Raw genomic sequence first — 22,506 nt, 5'->3', positions numbered from 1 at the left:
AGGCAGTCTTGAGCATGAGGCAGCTGGGGTCCACAGCGACACTAATAACTTTTTTAATGCTGCTTCTGAGTCCAATGGAGGGACACAGTCCTTATTAGCAGGTGGACACCCATGTCATTTCAAGGAGAGACACCTGTTTTGACTGTTCATCTCTGCTGATACCCATTTTCCAAGTGTGGCTTTTACCTTGCTCGTGTCCTGAACTTAGGTGCCAGAGCCACTCCACTTGGAAGACTGGGTGTGGCCTGGAGTAGTGGTTCATGCCTAATCCTAGACTCTGGAGGTACAGGCAGGCGGATCAGGAGTTCAAGGCCAGCCTTTGGTACATAGCAAGTTTGAAACCAGCCTGGTCTCAAAAAAAGAAAGTCATAATCCTTAGAATGGCCAAGATAGCAGATACATGGTTTCTACCTGTAATTTCTGGCACTTGGGAGACAGAAACAGGAGGCTCACTATTGTAAATTGAAAGCCAGCCTGATCTATATAATGAGTTCCAGGCCAGCCAAGGCTATCTATCTATATCTAATGAGGTTATCTCACAGACTCTAAATCAAACCAAACCCAACCCACATGGTCATGTCAAACACAGTAAATATGACTTTAGTGAATGTTCGCAGAATGATCATTTTGCTAGACTCCAAACATGCAAACACACAGCTCCACAAGACCCTTGGGTCACCAACTCTGGGAAAGGGCTGACTTCACTGTCCTAAGGTGTGAGGTCTGATGGGGAATTCTGAGCTGCTCCTGAACCAGTGTCAAATGTTGGCACTCTGCACACCTGGCCCAGACAGCTAGGTGACATGACTGTCTGGCAAAAATCAGGCCAGGTGCATGTTCCTGGTCTCATGGAGGCCCTCCTCTCCAGCCCGGAGCAGTGCAGGTCAAGGAGATAGGAGATAGCGGGCAGGTCCCCGAGGTGCAGAAGGGCTTTTCTTGCCACCTGACAGTGGGGAGGAACAGCCAGCTCAAAGCTTCTTTTCTGCTGCAGATGGATGATGTCCCACCCTTTCTGGCTCACTGAGCTCTTTTAGTCAGTCTGGGAGGGTGGGGGGCAGGAAGCTGGCTACCCCTCTGCCAAGTGTAGCTAACAAGTGGCAGCTTGCAGGCCAGGGCAGGCTGCGGTGACCCTGCTCCGGGACAGCCAATGAGCTCCCGGGCTCTGGTGGCACCACCAGGCAGGCCGCCTGCCTTTGGCTGGTGCGCTAGGGGGAGGGGCCTGGGCCCGCCACTCACGCTGCCAGCCCTGTCTCCGGGAGGCCGGGCAGATCTGCCGCTGGCTCACCCTGAGCCACAGGCTGCCTCAGTGTTAGCTTTCCCCCGTCTCCCATGGAGAGGAGGCTGTGGTTGGTAGACTGTGGACCAGAGATGACAAGACCCACTTGGGAATTTTCCCAAAGTCCCAGATCAGGAGTAGGCTCCAGCCCAGCGACAGGGTGTGGGCAGGTCCCCATCTAGGGCTGGTATTTGGGGACACCACATCCTGCAGCCCCACAGCCATCTGAGCTCCATACCCTTTGTTCAGAGGGTCAGGCCTGTCACTTAAGAGCTCCTGAGGCACAGGCTGGATGGTGTCAACAGCAGCTACTGTGTGCTCCTTGCCCCATCCCATTCAATGCAGACCCACCACTGCCAATCACATAATAAACATATATTTATAGATGTACAATATCAGAATTCTAATTCAAGAAATACAGCTTCTCGGGGATCCTTTAGGGTCTATGTTCTTATTGCACATGGCTCAGCCCCTCTAGGGACAGCTACCAAGACCGGACAGTTGGGGTGGTAGGAGGCAGAGCACCAGGCCACTGTGTGTGGGGTACTCTGGCCGGCATCCAGTTATTATCATCTCTCTAGGCCAGGGTGGCCACTTCATTGCAGGGTGGGACTTTGTTTAAAAAAAAAAAAAAAGATTTGACAATTCCTAACCAAACTTCCTTTCCCAGCAAGCATCCCATTTATTTGGGGGTTGTATTAAAAAAAAAAAAAAGAAAAAGAAAAAGAAAAAAAAAGTGGGAGAGAGAGACCCTGGGGGACAGTTACCACCTCTGGGCTGGCAGCTTGGGAAGTAAGGCTTTGGAAGTCAGCAGGTGCAATGGCACACCCACAGCCACAGGAAAACTAGGGGAAACGGCAATTCCCAAAGGCCCATTATAAACGCGGGAGGAGATTAAACCCTCCTCCTTCCCCTGGCAGCAGTGGCTGTTCTGAGAAAAAGCCTCATCTGAAGGGGGAAGCCATTCTGGTTGTGGTGGATTCTTCATCCAGTGAGTGGAGCCTGGTGGCCCACCGTGGAGTGAAGACAGGCGCTCACAGTACTGGCTCTCCACAAGCTGGGCTGCACTCAGGTCCTGGCTCAGCTCTTGGAGGAAGAGCCTTCTGGAGTCCTTGGTGCGCAACTTAGAGAAAACCTGTTGGCAATGGTGGAGCTGTGCCCTGTGGCACCTGTAAGGCAAACCTGGGGACTTGGGTGGGGAAGAGGTACGGGCAGGGGGGTGGCTGCAGGGCTCCTGGGCATGAGGGCACAGAGCCCACCTGAGGCTGGCCAAGGAGGAGGCAGCATGAGGAGCTGGCCTCATCCCAGAAGGCCTTGTCTGGGGTCTCTGCTATGGCCCAGTACTGAGCAGCTATCTCCAGGGGGCACCTTTCCCTGCCCTCAGCTCGCTTCCCCTACCTTAACCATAAGCCTGGAGACCTTTGGAAGTTTTCTATGGATTTATACCACCATGATTACTGCTGCCATCAGTCAGGCTGGGGCTAAGGCGACACTAACAGTATCTGATCTGACTCTTCCGTATGCTGTCGGCTACGGCTACTGTCTAACTTTTGAAAACCAGGCTGCCTTCCCAAACAGGCCCCGTTTTCTAAAATATGGAACAAGTCAGCTGAACATCTTAACCCAATCCCTGCATAGTTTTAAAAGACTTTATATATATATCTTTATATATGTCTATTTACATATAAATAGATATATATACATACGCATTTCTAAGTTATGTTCTCTGGAGTTCTCTCCTCTCTGTTCCTTGGCCCATGCCTCTGCCTGGTTTCTCCTGTGAGTGACGGGTGGCAGCTCCAGGGAGGGGGAGGAGAGACAGTGGGATGTCCCCTCCCCCAGTCCTTCCCCACAGACATTTGCTGCAAGTTTTACATTCTACTTTCGTTGCCATGGTTTCGGTATCCTAGGAGCCAGTGATGCGGAGCTTCTTGCCAGCCCTGGGAGAGGAGGAAGCAGCCCTGAGGCAGGCTTTCTGTCTGTCCTAAGAGCTTTCTGCATTCACTGGCCGAGAGAGGACGGTTGTGCGGTGTTCGGCCTCCAGTTCCATTTTAGTTTTTTCTGTGTATGTCTTTCCTTAAATATACAGTCCATCACCTTGGCTGGCTCAGTGTGTGTCACCAAAAATTCTCCAGGGATTTCATAGTCTGGGGAGGAGAGGGAAACAGTTAGGTGAGTGGTTGTAGTTGGCACCTCAGCTCAGTCCCACAATCCAGCAGCTGGCCCGATCCCTCTGCAGTGTGATGACTGTCCCAGAGCTGACACTAGCTAGCGACTGGCCTTGAAACAGTCTATGGCTGGCTCTGTGACAGGGGACACAGGCAGAGGAGGGGGAGGACAGGGTACCAATGCAAAGAACTTCTGGCTCTGCCCACACTCCTCTGGGCTTAAGCCAGGCTCCCCGCTCTGGGCACTGGGCCCATTACCCACATGTGGGGAAGGGGTGGAGGGGGTGGGGTGTCTGTTAATAGCAACTTTCACTTTTCCCCACCTCTCCTGTGCTCAGGAGCTGTTTGACCCTGAACTTGTGACTTTTTGTTCCCTTCTTCAAGACCACAGGAGAGATGCCTGGGCGGGGCCGGATGCCAGTGGTTTCCTGACTCCCAGGTGTGGAGCACTGGGGTGAGGGCCTCAGGTCCCAGCAGAGAGGGAGTGGTCAGGGCTCACAGATCCCTCCTGCCTGCTGATGGGCTGGTTCATCTTGCTCCATTTCCTCCTTCCTGGGAGGATAGAGGAGGATGATCTCCTCCTGTCCACTGACCTCCCGATGGGTTTTCCTGATTTCACTGGAATACTGTGTGTGACCCAGTTATGTGTGAATGCACAGGCAACAAAAGCCAGGCTTGGGAAAGGGCTGTGGTGGTTTGATTATTGGAGTAGGTTGAGGAAGCACAGGTCCTCACAATGACTGGCCTCTGCCCCCACTGCCCCCGAACCCCTGCAGCCCTGGAGAGGAGAAGGGACAAGGTCAATAGCGCTGGGGGACTTCTTCCTCTCTGGAGGTAGCAAGTGTCAGGATGGTGAGGAAGAGAGTCTCTGCCATCATCACTAGGTCTCCTCCCTCCCTCCTCTGCTCATGACCAAGGCCAAGGCTGCCAGGTGCAGCAAAGAAGCAGTCCTGGCTCATACTTGGACCTGGGTGGTGTGGCTGGCCCAGAACTATCCATGCAGGGAGGCTTGCACCTCTGACAGCCGATTGCAACTTGGGGTGCCCATCTTCTGTGCTCTGTGGTACATGTCTGTGTCACCAAAGTAGCGGGCTCGGTACAGCAAGCCTTCCTCTGCAAAGAAACAGGGAGAGGTCAGAGCCCCAGGAACTTGTGGCATTTACCTGTCTGAGACCATGGGGAAACAGGAAGACAGGACCAGGGGTTGGGGTAGAGCTGGCTTCCCAGGACGGGTCAGAAAGTCAGGACTACGGTCTTACAGACAGACCAGATACATGACCAGTGTGTAGCTAGGGGTCTGCAATCTGTCTCCAACACATTCACCTCTAGCACCAGTGACACATGAGGACCTTAACGAAATCATCAAATGGCCCTGGGTTTGCAGCTCAGGGAAACCCAGGAGTGGAGTTCAGCTCTTGGCAGTGAGGTGACTGGCACAGGGTAGTGCCAGGTGTTATGAAGTACCAGAAGCCAGGTCCATGAAGCACCAAAGAAGGGTTTTTCCATTCTCAAGGATAGTTCCTGGCTACCCTTCTCCAACCACCACTACCTCTCTCTTCCCATGTGTGCAAGAACACCAGTATATCCACAGGTACACATGCTTGCATATGTGTGTGCACACACACACACAAAATTAATGCACCAGTCTGCATGCACATACACACATAAGTACACACACATGTGCACACACACACACACACACACACACACACACACACACACACACACATGCACGCACTCACTCTGCTGCTTTTCCTTCCAGCAGTTGTTCCTGAGGTTGGCGATATAGTCGTCTTCTACATTCCGCTCAACTGTCTTGAGGCTGGAGCCTGTGTACTCCTCAGAGAAGGTGTCTGCCACGTAGTACACGACGTTCAGGTGGTCAGTGACTCGCTTGTGGATATGGCCCACTGACCTGACCAGAAACACACCAGGCACAGAGTGGGCAGCTGGAAGGGTTGATCGCCCCACGGCACAAGGGCCACACAGGCCACAGGAGCAGCTGGCTCCTTTCTGCACTGCGGCGGGGACTCACTGGCTCCCTAAAATGAAGGTCTGCAGCAAAGGCAGAGTACCCCAGTGCAGGAATAGCTCAGCCTATGTCAACCCCTCCTTTAGAGAAGCCCTGGTAGGCTCTGCCTTCCATGACACTAAGCTCATAGATGCTGAGAGCCTAAAGTAACGAGCCTCAGGTCAGAACGAGAGAACGGAGCTGTGTCTCTCACAGCATGGCACACCAGCACGAGTTAGCCGCACAAGAAAGGAAAACCCAAAAAGGAACAAAATGTCAGGAAGAGAATGCAGCCACAAGACCTGCAGGCAGCTGCAGAAGTCATAATGCCCAACAGGAGTCCCTGCTCCAGGAGGGCAGCCTCTCAAAGCTGCATTCTGTATCTCTCTAGCTGCTAGAGAGCTTACATCTGGCTCTAGCAGGGCAGCTCTGGGAACAGAGGCCAACTCTGCCCCCTGCTGGCTGAGGGAGCCTGCCGGGTCCCCAGGAAGCAGCAGGCCAAGGGACTGGAGCTGAGGACTTGCACTAGCAGAAGCCAGACCCCACTGTTTCAGGCCCTGTTACCTCAGAGGGTCAACTAACTGACCCGAGTCAACCACTGGCAGCCGAGCTTGGCATCCAATCAACAAACCCTGCTCAGCCTTCACTGAGCTGGACGCCGCACACGGGTCACTCATTAGCTCCTACTAGTAGGTGGATGCTAGTGTTCCCATTTTACAGACCAGAGACCCAAGGTTACATAACTTATCTGGAGTTACAGCTTTCAGTGCAGAAGCTGGGATACAAAGCCACCCTCCCGACTGACTAAACCCTGTTCTTTCTTAGGGCTCCAAACAGACTTTAAGAGAAGAGGACATCTCAGCGTCAGCAAAGGTGAGGACAATCTCGGGGAGTCACGTTTCTGAAATCATGCAGGACAGTGTACACGTGTTGCCTTAAGGAATGTTGTCTGTGTTTTCTGAGGGGCCTATGATCCTCAGAAGTCTAAGGGGCTCCGCCCCGGGGCATATACTCACGGTCTCGGGCTCAGGCTGTAGGGTGGACTGGACACCATGAGCTGGCTGAGTGCCGACACGAGGATAAGGATGAGGATCGGCATCAGCTGGACGAATACTCCTAGGCCGCCCTGGAGGGAAGAGCAAGAGCAGCGGTCAGAGCCCCTGACGGTGCTTGTGTGGCTGGGACAGCCTTCCTTTCCTCCCTAGGGCAGAAGCTCTTCCATCTGACAGCTTTTCCAGACAAAGCAACCACCGTGGAGCGTGTGTGGTGCATGTGTGTGTGTGTGTGTGTGTGTATGTAAGAGAGGCAGGCTGGGGAGACAGACTCACAATCCACGGCTTTTTGAATTTTGAGCTACACAGATATTCTGTCATGAGAAAAGCATCCAATTAAAAGGGCTGGGATGCAGTCTGTGGCATGGAGCTTTTCTAGTACCCACAAGGCCTTGGGTGTGATTCTTAGAATAAAGACAGGACAACCAGACATAAATTCATTACACAGTCTGATTTTACACTCTTCTGTATGTTATATGCAAAGATACAGTAATCCCAGCACTCAGGAGGCAGGGACGGGACAATGGTTGGGAGTTGGACTTCCAGGCTTGCTAAGGTCACACAGACAACTCTATCTCAATGAGAATCAGTGCTGAGGGGGTTGGTGGTGGGGTGGGGAAGAGGTATGCCTTTAATTCCAGCACTCCTGAGTTCCAGGCCAGCTAGTCTACATAGCAAGTTCTAGGCCAGCCAGAGCTATACAGTGAGAGCCTGTCTCAAAAATCAAAGCCAAGCCCACCCCCAACAAAGCGGATGTGCTGGCTGTTAGCTAGGTCACTCAAGCATAACCCCAGTATTTGGAGGGTGGAAGTAGGGCTTCAAGGTCGTTTTCAACTGCAGGGTAAATCCAAGGAGAGAGAGAAAGGAAAGAGGAAGAGGAAGAAAGAGAATAGAAGGGAGATGGGGGAGGAAGGGAGAAAGGAGGAGGAGGAGGGCAAGCGTGCATAAGTCCATGTCTCTATGTTCAATGTTTTTCACTGTCAGTTGGCAGTGTTGATCCGTGGCATTGCAAATGTGTCTGAACTACTGCTGGCTATACAGCTTTCCCCACTTTTCTAGAAGGCTGGATACCCACGCAGGCCTCTTTTTTTCCTCTCATAATGTCTTAACTCTCCATTGCTCGGAAAATGTTACATCAGTCTTAAGAGCAAACGGCCTCCATACAAGCTGCTCACACTAGAAGCTGCCTGGAGGTGAGGTTTTGCTGTGTACCCCCAGCAGAAGCCAAAGCATCATGCAACATGGAGTGTGGCGCCCTCTGGTGTCCCTAGGCAGAATGGCACAGGGAAGGAGCAAAGATGGCTCCTTGGCTTCAGAACACTGAGGGTATTAAGTGAATCAAGACCCCCGCACCCCCTTCCTCCGGGGCCCATGCCCTGGGGGACCTGGTGTGCTGCTTATTCCCTGGTAACTCACATCACCCTGGTTGTCTCTGCGGTCCTGCCTCTGCTGGTAGGTGTATCGCATTCGGCCATTGCTGTACACGTGGACGTTACCTGAAAAGTGGAGGTAGAGTCAGCAGCTATGTCAGTCAGAACCCAGTACCACCGTTAAGGAGATCTGGCTGTGGACTTACTGGAAGGAAAGCCACCACCAAAGAACATGTTAAAGAGGTCTTCCGGGGAGATGTCGGCTTCAAAGCCTCGGTGGAAGTCCCCGTGGCTGTGGCCGTGGCGGGCAGCCTGGCTCTTGTCATCACCAAACTGGTCGTACTGTTTCCTTTTCTCTGGGTTGCTGAGTACGGCATATGCTGTGCCAATGGCTGCAAGGGGAGAAATAGGCCTTAACAAAGCCAAGAGCTTGCTTCTTTCAGGGCTCAGGGAAGTGGGGACTTAGGGGAGAGGGAGTTTCCCTGTTGGGCAGGTGATCAAGAGCGCCCCTAAGCAAGGCTAAAGTCTGGGTTGTGAAGATGCTCTTCCCTTTTCTGAGTCAGGGTCCCCGCTACATCGCCTAAACTGACAGAAGGGTCCAGGAACTTGCCCAGGTTGCCCTCCATTCTTTATCCTCCTGTCTCCACACTGGGGTTGTAGGCATGAGCCTACACAGCTGCTTCAGGTGTGTCCTGTCTAAGTTCTTTCACTGATATTACAGAAATGCACCTTGCACACGGTCATCTCGTGGGGTGCCCAAGGAGACAGTGTAATACAACCCTGAAGTTATAGTGCAACCCAAAATAATGGACACATGAGGCCCTGATTGTAACCGGGAGAGCGGCAGACACTGCTGGGAAAGCACAGCCCTGGGTTGCTGGTGGAGATTCCCCTGTGTCTGAGTGTGGCCAGGACGAGTCTGCTGTCCCCAGGGCCCGGGCCTCAGCTGCTGTTTTCTATCTGGTGCTAGGGCCTCCTCACCAGAGCTCCCAGGACAGAGAGCTACTGCCTCCCAGGGCCTGCATCCCCTATGCTCCCCTCACTCAGAGCAGTGGGCTGCAAACTAGTTTCAGGGCTGGGAGCCCCTGGGAGGGAGGATAGAATCTTCTTTCATCTGACAAGGCCTCCCCACTCTGCCACAGGCTTCCTACTCAACTGCACAACACGGCTCCCAGTCACCAGCTATTCCCCAAAGGGAACAGTACCCAGGGACCAAGAAAACACAAGGCCCATCAACAGAGGGCAGGCATGGGGGCAGTGCACATAAGCACCAGAGAGAGAGAAGATGGAAATCTAAATGCATAAAGACTGGCTTATGATTCTGGCCAGAGGTGACACACACACTCCACAGATCAACAGGCTGTAAGATCACAAGTCTCTTTGTCCCTAGTACAGGCCTGGGGTAGGCTATGGGCAGTGGGAAGCTGGCAGCCTGTTCTGTAGGCACCCTCCTAGTATGGGGTGCCCTGCCCCTCAGTACAGGGACCGCTGCTGCGAGTCACGATTCTGCCCCTGGCCTAGGTGCTGCTGACCCTGGGGAAGTCACTAGAGTGCCTCTGGCTCCCCGACTGTAACCCAGAAAATGAAGGGCAGGCAGGTGGCTCTGTTTATATGGCTAGGGGTGGCTACTGGAAAGTTCTCAGGGACGGTTCTCTACAGTTACACTGGAGACCACACTCTTCTGGCCCTACCTCCTGAGAAGGCTGCCTTGGCCTGCATTTTAAGACAGCAGATAAAAACGCCAAGATGTCTGGGCTTAGTGGCACACACCTTTAGTCCCAGCATTCTGGAGGCAGAGGGATCTCTGTGAGTTCCAGGACAGCCCATTCTACATAGGGATACAAACTAACAAACAACCCACCAACAGCCCAGGGCGGCCTTACCTTTGAAAGCTTCCGTGGCCCCAGGCGCATGGTTCTTGTCTGGGTGGAACTTGAGGGCCAGTTTGCGGTAGGCCTTCTTCAGGTCCTCGTCAGAGGCGCTTCTGCTTACCCCAAGGATCTCATAGTAATCTTTACACTGCTTGACCCTGGAACAGGGGGGAAGGGCATGACAGGGGGCCTGAGGGGAGGTGTGGGAACAGGCTGAGTGAGGCACACAGCTCATGGCAGGGGTGGGAGACCAGACTTGGGTTAGCTGGCTAACTTTAAGGTTGAGGGATCCCTATGGAGGGCTGGGCAGGGCCTGCTGGAAACACCGCGAATACCCAGGACATGATGGGGTGGCTTGCCAGGAGGCGTTAGCTTGATCTTAGAGGGATTCTGAGGCTAACTGGTGGAGAAAGGATGGCTGGGAAGGTCTAGCCTGGAGTGGTCCTGTCCTGGATGGTGGTGTCAAGTCTGGGAGAGCTTCACTCTGCAGGGCTGAATCTCACCCATCCCCCTGAGGTGACAGAGCTCTGCCTTTGCCTCTTGGCCACAGGCTCTGGTCTGAAAAGGTCTTTGTTGGGGTGGGGGTGGGGGTAGAATCTGGAGGGGAAGATGGCCGTGTCTTTGTGTGACAGAGTTGTGGGAGGCCTAGGGCTGGTGGCCAAGGGCAGAGAAAGGCCTTGGTTGGCAAGGTCTCCGGGCTTCAGCTTCAGCAGGTGTGGAGGGTGGGCAGTAAGGCCTGGCTCCCACCTGTGGGAAATGAAGCTGGCCCATCTCCAACTTCCAAGACCCTTCAAGTCCATTGGATGAAGTGAGAGGCTTCCCTGACCCGCCCTGTTCCCGTCCCCGCCCTCCATGGCCCCCACCTTTTCACAGCGGCCACCTGCTCTGAGGTATAGCCCTTGGTGCTCTCTCCTCCTCCGGCCTCGCCATTGGCTGAGGGGGTTTCGGTCCCGCCTGCCTTCTTGTTGGTGGTATGGGTTGTATCTGTGGGTTGAGGTTGATCCCCGGCAGTCTGTGGTTTTTGGTTGAGGGACTCGATCAGAGCTGCAAGGTAAAAAAGGCCACTGAGGGATCTGCCTGCCATGTCTACGACCCTGGTGCCCCACTCTGCACCCTGCTGCCCACCCCCACAACTTCGACCTGTTCTTTTAGGAGCCTGACTTCTCAGGAATAGGAAGGTTATAGCTTTTAAAATATAAGCAATATTAATTTGATTATCAAACTCACGAATTCATGGAACTGAAGTAATAATTGCCTTCCTTCCTTTCACACATTCTGCTTATATATGCATTCATTTTCTTTCATAACAAGTTATAGGGAGAAGCATTGTCGGCTGGCATGCTTGCTAACATGCCCGGAGCCCAGCACTACTATATAAAGTGCAATGGTGACACACACTTTAGCCCAGTTCTTAGAAGTCTGGCTCAGGTCTCCCTCCACTCCACGGGGAGTCTAAGGCCAGCGGAGGTGTGTGACAGCAGAAGAGGAGCTGGGTGTGGCGGTGTGCACCTTTGATTCAAGCACTAGGAGGGAAAGGGATCTAAGTTTCAGGCCAGCCTGGAGAACACTTTGAGTTCAAGGCCAGCCCAGCCTTCAGGTTAGAGACAGCACTTAACTGTCTCCTCCACAAAGCAACACAGGAGGCCCTGGGGAGATCGGCTCTGCAGGAAAATGAGCTGGGCCCCTAGATTCCAAATGGTAGAAGAGAGAGAGGGAGGAAGGAGGAGGAGAGGGGAGGGGAAGGTAGAAGAGAGGAGGGGAGGGGAGCAGGCGCACACTGCTGAGCGTGGTGGCACATGCCTTTAATCCCAGTACTCTGAGTTCCAGGTCAGCCAGGGATACACAGTGAGACCCTGCCAAACGCTCGCGTGCACGCGTTTGACTAACGAACCCAGCAGTTTTTGATCTAGAATTCAGTTACTTTTACTTTTGTTGCTGTTGCTGTTTTTAAACAGGATCTTGCTACGAAGCCCAGGCTGGTCTCAAATTCACCATCGTCCTGTCTGGGTAGTTTTTCATTGTGCTTGTTTGTTTGACTAGGCTCTTTGTTGTCTTATAAACCTCTATTGAGCTCAACTCTTGGCAATTCTCTCAGCACTGCCTCACACCACCTAGAACTCAGGCCTCATGGCTACTTCCTGTTGTCTTCTACTTTTATGCTGGTTATTTAGAATACTTTAATATTAAATGAATATTTTTATTAGTGCAAACAATACTAAGTCAAAGTCAATGTTAATTTTAACGTTCCCTAGTTTAAACATTTGTTTATTAACACAGTACATCAGAATTATAAACTGTTTAGTGTTCCTAGCTTAGATTTAATAGAACCATCTCCTTTTAGTTGAGAACACAACAGTTTTTTTCTCATTGTGGTAAAGCTCACCAGAGGTCAACGTGGGGTGCCTTCCCCAGTATCTCCACACTAGTTTTGAGGTGGAGCTGCTTGCTTAACCCGGGGCTTGCTGATTTAGCTAACGCCTTCCCCATCATCCTCCTGTCTCCACTCCTGTGTTTATGTATAACCAGCCTGCACTTTGCTGGCTGCTGGGGCGTCTGAATCCAGGTCCTCATTGTTTACATGTGTAGCCCAGGATGACCTTGAATCCTGCCTCCATCTCCTTGTGCAGGTTGTACTGGTGCGCCCCACTTCAAGTGACCAGCACTGCACAGACTTAGCAGTCACCCCCAGTTTCCAATCTTTTTTTATTTTTTTAAAGATTTATTTATTTTATGCATATGAGTACACCACCATTACGCTCCTCAGACACACCAGAAGAGGGCACCAGACCCCATTACAGGTGGTGATGAGCCATGTAGTTGCTGGGAATTGAACTCAGGACCTCTGGAAGAGCAGTTGGTGCTCTTAACTGCTGAGCCAGCTCTCCAGCCCCCAGCTTCCAATCCTAATGCGTTAAATGTATAATTCTGGGGACTAGGCGATTTTATGTTTTGGACATTTTTGAGTCTTGTATTCCCTATAAAGCTGAGTTAACCTTAAACATCCTGATCTTCCTGCTTCTGCCTATAAAGTCTAAGATTGTAAGCACAAGCCACCTCACGTGGATCCATCTTAAATTGATTTTATTTCTGCATCTCTGGGAACCAACATGGGCCTCAGTCAGACTAAGTCCCGCTCTACAAAAGAACAACATTCCAGCCCAGTCTTCGGATTCTGCTTTTTTTTTTTTTTATTATTCTCCTTTTTTTTCTTTTTGTTTTTTTTTTTTTTTTTTTTTTCGAGACAGGGTTTCTCTGTGTAGCCCTGGCTGTCCTGGAACTCACTCTGTAGACCAGGCTGGCCTCGAACTCAGAAATCCGCCTGCCTCTGCCTCCCGCCTCCCAAGTGCTGGGATTATAGGCATGTGCCACCACTGCCCGGCTTTTATTCTACTTTTTAAAAATGCGTATTAGTGCTTTGCCTGTATGAATGTCTATGCACCACATAAATGCCTAGAGTCCGGAGAGGACAGAAGAGGGTATCAGAACCCCTGAAACTGGAGCTGCAGAATGTTGTGAGCCATGTGGTGCTGGAGATGAAACTGGGTGCTGTGAAGAGCAGCCAGTGTGCTTAACTGCTGGGCCTGTTCTCCAGTCTGACCCTTCAAATTCCACATACATCCTCTGGTGGGTACAGAGAGGGCACAGTCCTCTGCGGTGGGCCACTAGCAGCCTGTCTGATTCAGTGGGACTGGAGCCTTTGCTTAGCAGTGCTGAGGAATGGGGGAAGTCTGTCTGCCCCAGAAGACCTGCAAAGATTCCTGGGTGCTCATTTCTACTGCAGTGTTTTCTTTTAAGGGACTGGGCATTGAACATGGGACCTTAGTCATGCAAGGCCAGTGCTCTACCATGGAGCTATTTCCCCAGCCCTACTGTAGCATTTAATTTATTTAGACAGGGGCTAATGTAGGCCAGGCTAGCCTTTAAATTCTCCACGTAGTTGATAAACGTCCTGCTTTCACTTCTGGAGTATTGGGATTACTGGTGTGTGCCAGCAAGCCCCAATTATTATTGCTGATACATATTTATTTCACTTGTATAGTCATTCATTCTGTCTGCACATATGTCTGTGCACCATGTACAGTTCTGGTACCCACAGATCCCCTGAGACTGGAGTTACATAGACAGCTAGCTGTGAGCCACCATATGGATGATGGGAATTGAACCTGGGTCCTCTGCAAGAGCAGCCAGTGTCCTTAACAACTGTTGAGACATCTCCAGCCCTACTGAGATATATATATATATATATATATATTTTTTTTTTTTTTTTTTTTTTCCCGAGACAGGGTTTCTCTGTGTAGTCCTGGCTGTCCTGGACTCACTCTGTAGACCAGGCTGGCCTCGAACTCAGGAATCCGCCTGCCTCTGCCTCCCAAGTGCTGGGATTAAAGGCGTGTGCCACCACTGCCCGCCTACTGCTATATTTTTAAACTAGCTGGCCATATTGAATGATCTACTTCACTGGGATCTATATGAGATATCTGCTGTCACCCTAAAACAGGATTGTGATGATTCAAATGCAAGCTTTGGTCCCTCTTGACTCAGCATCTAGAAACCCTAGCAAACTACAGTGTCCTGGCTGGTAAATTTCAAAGCCATTGACAGACCCCTGGGAAAACATGCTACCTAGATCCTTGTTGGGACCCAGGATATCTGTGGGCCAAGGAAAGATGGTAACACCACTCAGACTAGATCCTACTTCCTTCTCAAGAGTCACAGCAGTGTGCCAAGTAGCAGACACATTCTGCCACCACACACATGGGTCACACATACCCAGGGATTGCTGGGAACTGAGCACTGGGTTCTGGTGGACCACAGTGCCCCGTCCATGGCTGTCATAGTGCAGAAAACTCCCCAGACTGGGCAATTCAAATAGAGAAGCTGACTGACTGCAGGGTTTGCTGCACAGGGGGAATGAGGCGCTGACCGAGGAAGGAGAAGCAATAGCAGTTGGGCATAGTAGTCTGCAGCTGTAATCCTAACACCTCTCACCTACTTGGGGTGTTTCAGGACAGGGTCTCTCTTTAGCCCTGACTGTCCTGAAACTCACTCTGTAGACTAGGCTATCCTTGAACTCAAGAGATCTGCCTGCTTCTCCCTCCCAAGTGCTGGGATTAAAGGCTTGCACCATCACTGCCCAGCCATGATCCTAGTTCTTGGCTTGCTGAGACAGGAGGATTTCGAATTGGAGGCTAGCCTATGTTACAGAGAGTTGGGCCACAGATAGAATGCTATCTCAAATGAAGAAGATTAGTAGCAATCATCTTTTCTCTTGTTTGGAGGCAGTGTCTTGCTATGTAGTCAAGGCTGGCCCCTGAATTACGATTCTCCCAAGTGCCGAGATGACTTGTAATAGCCATTTTTGTTACTGAAGTGTTCAACGTGTGTCGAGCAGGCAATGCCACAATGCTCTGTAGAAATTAGCTCACTTAGCAATCAGGATAGCCTCTGAGGGGAAGTGGCATCACCCCCGGCTGCTGCCCTTGGGGAGAAGGCGCTGAGACAGTGCTGCCCTGGCAGAGGTGCATAGGTCCCCAGATCCCACCTGCCACTTCCTAGCATGGTAGCATGGCCCTGGCTGATCTATGACACCTGCTGGCCCCTCAGTCTCCTCACTGATGGTATGGGATGAACTAAGATAACATGTGCATGTGGTCTGGAGACTGGCAAGGCATCAGGTTCTAAATATCACAACCCGGTTGGCCAACTGGCCAGAGCAGCAGCTGGCTGGGGATGGGAGGAAAGCTACAGGCTGGGGTGCCTAACATGGCCTAGGCTAAAGAGGAGGAAGCCAGATCTCAGCCCTGAGCACTACCATGAGACACCAGGCAGCAGTGGAGGCAAAGGAAGAAACCAACAGACAAGAGGGGGCTGGTCCTGACAGCAGAGGAAGGAGCTGGTCCCTGGGGTTTTGAACCAAGTTGCTTGTTTTGGTCTCTTCTCAAGCTGTCTCTGGCCCAGGCTCAGCCTGCTGTGATGTCCCAAGAGCAACAATACTAGTGATCCAATCAACACAGCTGCACCAGTCAGGTGGCAGAGGCCTGCACACGTATTCCTCAGCAAAGAGTCTGGAAGCTTTTCAGGCAGTCCCACTGGTCGGTCACGTTTCCCTATACTGCAGAACCAAAAGGAGAGTGAATTCTCCAAACTCAGCACTACCCAGAAGGTTCCAGACGGAGCTGAAAATGGAAGATTTCTGGTTGCTGACAAGCAGGTCTTCCTACTGGTCTGGATGCCCCCAACAGGCCTGTAGCATGTGACAGTCTATCCTGACTCATCATTACATCTCCCATGACACAGTGGCTGACAGACAAATGTTCAATGACACAGTGGGTTGGGGAACAGGACAGCTTAATGCTAACCTTAGCTTTGGGTGTGCTCACTAAATCAGTGACCCTCGGAGGTGTGAACCATGCTCTATGCTACGGGGATCTGAGGCATGAAGAAGATTGCTCAGGTCTAAGGGCTTGAGGTCAGCCTGGGCACCATAGTGAGACGCTGTTGTTTCAACAGCAATTTATTTAAAGAAAAAGGGCCTGGTGTGGTGGTGTACACCTTTGATCCTGGCACTTGGGAGGCGGATGCAGGTGGATGTTTGTGAGCTTCAGTACAGACAGGGCTTCACAGAGAGTCCCTGTCTCAAAAAAAAAAGGAAAAGGTAGGACCCAGTAAGAGAAGGTCATAAGGCAACTGAGACTTACAGCTGCCAAGATCTGCCCTTCCCCACGCCAGTGTGGAATCAGGCCCCGACTTGCTGAGACTCAGCCAAGGGCACTTGCTAGCAGGTTCATATCAGATAAATTAACCTAGCTTCTCTGAGCACTTCTGTCCTCAGGGCGGTGTGAGAGGTGAGGGGTGTGTACAGGGCTCAGTGTGGCTCACAGCTGATTTGTTCTTAGGCCTGTGGCGCTCAAAGGGAGTTGAGATCAGAATGAGGAAAGAGCCCAGGGCAGAGTCAGACAAGACTGGGGGACAGCATCTGGCAGTATGCACTCGCCGCCCTCGCTAACTCCTCAGTGCAACCTCGACCCCTGCCCTGGCTGCTTGGAGGAGCAAACAAGATTCTATAAAACACAGAGAAGGAAGGACCGAGGGTCACAAAGGTGGATGGATATAAGTGGACAACTCTGCCTGCTCTTGCTGGTACTAGGATTCTCTCTCCCACTGACTCTGAAGGGCCAAATCCCCTGGTAACTAAGCATCCCCTCCTCTCCCATGGCCTTGTCAGGATGGCCTGACTCTGCCCAGACTGCACAGCGAGCCACTTTACAAAAGCTTGGGTAACATGAGCTGCAGGCACCTCATCCAGCCACCTCTGTCTTTGCTAGGGAAACTGAGGCCTAACTGTATTCTCAAGGGCCCCTTGCAAAATCTGCTATCTTCTATTTTCTTGGAGAAAGATTTTCACTATGCGGTCCAAACTGACCTGGGATGTCAGACTCCTCTGTTTCCTGTCTGCCCTCCAAGTGCTGTGACCATAGATGTGGGCCACCATGTCCCCACCATGCCCACCATGTCCCCACTGTGCCCAGTCTTTTTTTTTGGTTTTTCGAGACAGGGTTCTCTGTGTAGCCCTGGCTGTCCTGGAACTCACTCGGTAGACCAGGCTGGCCTCGAACTCAGAAATCCACCTACCTCTGCCTCCCAAGTGCTGGGATTAAAGGCGTGCGCCACCACTGCCCGACTGTGCCCAGTCTTTTCAACCCCTTCACTAAGAATCAGGCGAAGCCAGTGACCATCAGGTCAACAGATGCTGGACAGAATAGCCCAGAAAAAAGTCGGACATGGTAGTGTATGCCTTTAATCCCAGCATTTAGGTGGAAGCAACCAGGCCTCTTTGAATTCCAGCTCAGTATGTTTTACAAAGTGATTCCAGGCCAGCCGTGGCTACAGAATGAGACTTTTTAAAAAAGAAATTCCCAGAAAAAGATATTCATGGTATCGCTTCTACTGTGGCCTCCCCGCGGTCTTGTTCCTGTCTCATCATGCAGTTGCCCAGTGGTGATGTCCCCCTGTCCTGTCCCTACAGCAGGGATTTCAAGGCCCCTTCTCTCTTTTCCATGGAGAAAGCTAACATGGGAGTCTTTAGGTCTTGCCTGAGCCCCTTCCCTGACCCGTACTTTACCTCTCAAAGACTAAGCTTTGATGCTGGCTCTCCATGCTCTCCCTCTAGTCTCTGACTTGTCCCTTCCCCACCGGGCCTCTGCAGGCCCTACATCTCCAGGTCTACAGCCTCTGTCTTCCCCCAGGACTACTCTCCTGGCTAAGGACAGGTGTGCTGCATGGCTGTCCACTGACAGCTTCTCCACGTTCCCCGCTTTCCCACAGTGACCTCAGCTACTCCTATATTCAGAGAGTGTCAACAATCTAGTGACAGTAGCTGTTCATCTAGAACCTGGCGCTTTCTCCTGGGCTCTAGGCTGGTGGCTCTCAGGAACATCTCACTGGCCCTTCCCATGCTGTCTGTCTGTCTCTTGCGTCTGGTTTCTCAGCTTGGGCCTTTTCAGGCCCAGCACCCATCTATCACAGCATCATTTCATGACGGTTCTTCAACTCTGCATCCCCCTTGGGCCATCATGTCCTAACCTACTGGGCCATCATTCCTCCCTCTCATCAACCTTTCTAGGAGTCCCCCTCCCCTTTCTGGCTCACTTATTATTTTCTTGGAGACAAAAGTGTCACTAGGATATAGTCCAGGCTGGCCTCAAACAGTCTACTGCCTCAGCTCCTCACTGCTGGAGTCATAGGCATGCGCCATCATATCTGGCCTCATGCTGCTTTTTGTTTCTTTGTTTGTTTTAAAGAACATTATCCCTTTCCCCTTTTTGGTCTCTTCTAGCCCAGGCTAACTTCAAACTCAAACTGGCTGCATAGCCTGTGCTAGCTTCATTATGCCTGGTATTCTACCTTCCAAGTGGACTTGGCGGGTCTGACAGACCTCAGCAGGCTCTGCCAGTCTCCTCTATGCAGAACAAGGGAAATTATCTTGTCTGGCAGGGAAGGAGTTCTACAGTCTGGCCCCCACTTGGCTTTCTAACTTGAATCCTCTAGATAAATTCCTATGTCACTTGCCTCGAAATCTCCCTCTACACAATCCCTGTCCAAACCTTTCCATGCTCCGGCCTCACCTTTCCTGTCCCTTCCGACAGTGATGTTTGACTGTTGCCTCATCTCTCACAGCCTGAAGCCGTTCCCGCCGTGTGATAACATTATTGTGTGCCCTCATTACAGTGTTCCCAATAGCTTACAACTTGAAGGTCAGGAGAGTATTCTCCACACGTCCCCATCCCCCAACACTGAACCCACAGGTGGCAGGGACAGGACTACCCTTAAAGAGCTCAGCACCTAAACTGTGCTCGCTCGCTCTTTCTTCTTTCTTTTAACTCACTGCTGTCACCTGCTTCACAACCTTTCTCTCTGTTAAGTCTGCTTCCTCGAAGATCTTGCCAATCCTGCTGTGCCACTTGGCATCAAGCAGTGAGCTTTGCAGGCAAAACAAAATAGATTCAACATCAGAAACTTTTTTTTTTTTTTTTTTTTTTAAATAAAGACAAGGTCTTTGCTACATAGCCCAGATGACCTCAGACTTGAGGCAATCCTCTTGCCACATCTCCTGAGGTCAGGAATCATAGGCATGGCCCACGGCACCTGCAACTATCTGTTGTAGTGAAAGAACTATCTAAGCATTCGGTGCAGACAGCCGCCTAAGATGTCCCGGGCCTAAACTAGCCATAGATCCATTGTCAATTTAGGCGAGGTTGCTGTTTGGCTTATGTGCATGAGGCATATGTTTTGTCCATCAAAGACATAACAGATACCCAAAAGGTGGGCCTCTCAGATGGCCTAGACAGTGAAAGGACTTACTGCCAAGCCTGACTACCTGAGTTTGATCCTGGGATCCACAAGATGGACAGATGTAACAGACTCCACCAAGTTATCCACTCATGAGCTTGAAAACACACACACACACACACACACACACACACACACACACACACACACAGCAAGCTCTGGAGGACACCCTGTCTAGATTCCTGAACTAGCCCAGGTGGCTTCTGCTATACCCTACAGGCTCTATTTCATCAGCTTTCTTAACCGCTCCTTGGCTCCCAGTAGTAATCAGAATTCTGACAGTCTGCGCCCCACTAGTGCTATCCACTTATAAAGAGGGTATCACCCCACAGGGAGCACCTTGAGCACACTACAGAGCAGTTATCAGATCAGATCAAAACTCTCTCAGAGGAGAAGAGACCAAAGATCAACCTGCTGAGCCAGGAGGGAGGAAAGTTCAGGAATCCAGCCGCCTCTTCGGCCAGCACTGTAAATGTGGGCAGGGAAGGTGAGAAGGTGGCTGCTGCTGCTTCATTTCATTTTAATAAACACGTATGGAGTCTCAAGGCTTTCTACTTTCTAGGCGTATCACATCCTAAGATGCTAATCGCTGAGCTATTTCCTCATCTAGAGAAGATATAAGGGTGGTACGCTGTATTCCCGATTGTACAGGATCGGGTGGCAAAACATACGAGAAAGAACTTTCTACCCAGAAAAGCACTATGGGTATTCTTGTTTATATACATTATCTGCTCCAACTCCCTAAACTTCCAGATGGGGAAACCCAAGTTCTCGATTGAGACGTGGGCCTCTTAATTCTGAAAGCCTGCTATATGTCAGAGAGTTTACTAACTCCACAGAAACAAATCCTGTGTCTTTCTCCTTTCTAGCTGGTATTAAAATTTTCTTTGGGCACTTAGGTTACAAACGCAAGGCGGGGCGTTGGAGGGAGCTACCAGGTCAAGTGAGACCATGGGTAGCAGAGACAAGATCACCATTACCTCCCTGGTTTGGGAGGTCTCAGCCTAGGCTACTCAGCTACCTGGTACTCAGCAGTCGTAGCAGTCCCTAAGACCCGCCACCGGGGCCTGCTGAGGACGAAGGTGGGATGGGGTGGCTGTGAATGGGATCTTCAACAATCCATCCACTCCGAAACACCGCTTTCAAGAGAAGGAAGGACTGCGAATTGAAATGGCTTATTTCGCTAAGGGTTCTCTGATTCGAGCGAATGAATTCCTTCCCTCTCTAGAACCCATTCTCCCTTAGAATAGTTATGTTTATTTTCCTGAACTATAATATTTCCCAGGCCGGCCACTGGCCCTGGGCCACCGAACAGCCCTCTGGGAAAAGTAGTTCGCTTTCGCTTCCACGTGAGTCCTCTTCACCGGGTCTTCCAGCGCGTCTCCTTCCCAGAAACCTCATATTCCAGAGGCTTCCATAAGCACTGGAAAGCGTTTGGGAGCCAGGCCCTCGGGGGGTATACAGCGGGCCAGCATCCCAGAGACGGCGGCACCGCAGGACTACGAATCCCAGCAACACCCGCGCGCACCAGTGCGCAGGCGTAGCCGCGCCTCGCCACCCCTCCCCCCTCCGCCAACTGCTCCCGTCGGTCCGTTCCCGTGTTCCCCCGATCCGTGCTAATGCCCCCTTCGGTCCCTGCGGCGCCTCCCACTCACCGGTGACTCGTGGCGTCGGGTACAGCCGCTGCGCCTTCTCCAGGAAGCGCAGCGCCCGCTCGGGCTGGTTGCTTTGGATGGCCTTGAGGGCGATGCTGATACAGCGCTCGGCTTCATCCTTGTTGGATTCCATGGCGGAACCCGAGCGCGGAACCAGGGAGGGGGAGGCCGGGCGAGCGAAGGGCTGCGCCAGCCGCCGGCGCGTCGCGGGGCAGGCCGGCGCGGAAGGATGACATAACCCTCCGCCCCTCCTTCCCGGGATTTGAGTGAGGGTTGAACCCGGGCGGAAGCCCTACCGTATGTCTCCTAAGAAAGGGGCGTTGGCTTCGGAGGCGTTAGAACGCGCGGGCGCTCTAGAGCGCAAATTGCTGAAGTTGAGTGCGCGCGCACGTTCCTGGTGGTAGCCTTTGCGTTCCAGTCCGACTGTCTGATGTTAATCGTACAGATGTTTACCGAATACCCACTGTTTGTCAGACGCTGCTGTCTGATGTGGCAGTGGTGTCAAAACAAAACCCTGTCCTCACAGAGCTTTCGTGGGTGTGGAGAAGTCCAGTAAACAGAAACATTCAGATAGTGACAGAATCAAGGCAAATATCGAAAAGTTAGGGGGGTGGAGGGGAGGGTTACCGTTTAAGATAGTTTAATATATCAGAAGCTCATTTTACAGGCATCTGAAGTCTAAGGAAAGGGACATGTGATTGGAGGAAGGTTGGTGCGACTGGAGGGAATAACAAATGTAAAACTCCGAATGGGGAATTTTTTCGTTGCGGGTTATTGCGGGGTGGGGGTGGGGGGGTTGAAGGAGGAGTTTACAGGACTCACTACAGAGTCGGGCCAGTCAGGATGCAGCTCCCACTTCAGTGACAGCAACTTACTTAGTGAAAGTTGCCGATGACTTCCACTCGGCCAAAATCTACTGGCCGTTTCTTAGCCCTTGCTTTATTGTTTTTCACAAGAAACTACATCAATAAGCCCAATGAAAGTTAAAGGGTGCAATGCAGTAGTGGCGCACGCCTTTAATCTCAGCCCTTGGGAGGGAGAGGAACTCTCTGAGTTTGAGGCCAGCCTGGTCTACAGAGTGAGTCGCACAGAGTGAGGGCCACAAAGAGAAACTGTCTCGAAAATCAAACATAAACAAAAGTTAAAGAGCAGTGTTATAATTAGGTGAGACTCGGTGAATAAATATCCATCGAGCTGCAGATACACATACACACATATAAATGTGTGTGTATATATATATGATATATATATCAT

The 22,506-nt window shown here is 51.5% G+C and overlaps 1 protein-coding gene across 3 annotated transcripts; it reads right to left on the bottom strand.

Moving 5' to 3' along the window:
- Nucleotides 1-1,636: 1,636 nt before the first annotated feature.
- Nucleotides 1,637-21,495, bottom strand: Dnajb12 (DnaJ heat shock protein family (Hsp40) member B12). 3 transcript variants are annotated; one of them, XM_034524000.3, is made up of 9 exons: nucleotides 21,253-21,495; nucleotides 10,612-10,792; nucleotides 9,761-9,906; nucleotides 8,084-8,269; nucleotides 7,924-8,003; nucleotides 6,472-6,581; nucleotides 5,187-5,359; nucleotides 4,460-4,557; nucleotides 1,637-3,423 (listed from the first exon to the last, which is right to left on the bottom strand). In XM_034524000.3, exons 1-9 carry the CDS (start codon nucleotides 21,383-21,385, stop codon nucleotides 3,394-3,396), a joined length of 1,137 nt encoding a protein of 378 aa, XP_034379891.1. In that variant the 5' UTR covers nucleotides 21,386-21,495; the 3' UTR covers nucleotides 1,637-3,393. The 3 variants fall into 3 exon arrangements, with proteins under 3 accessions (XP_034379891.1, XP_034379892.1, XP_034379890.1); XM_034524001.2 differs by having other exon boundaries at nucleotides 4,406-4,557; nucleotides 21,253-21,477; XM_034523999.2 differs by having other exon boundaries at nucleotides 4,412-4,557; nucleotides 21,253-21,477.
- Nucleotides 21,496-22,506: the final 1,011 nt, after the last annotated feature.

Source organism: Arvicanthis niloticus, chromosome 20, assembly GCF_011762505.2.
Source record: "Arvicanthis niloticus isolate mArvNil1 chromosome 20, mArvNil1.pat.X, whole genome shotgun sequence".
NCBI classification, from domain to species: Eukaryota; Metazoa; Chordata; class Mammalia; order Rodentia; family Muridae; genus Arvicanthis; species Arvicanthis niloticus.
This window is presented reverse-complemented; position numbering and strand designations above follow the sequence as displayed.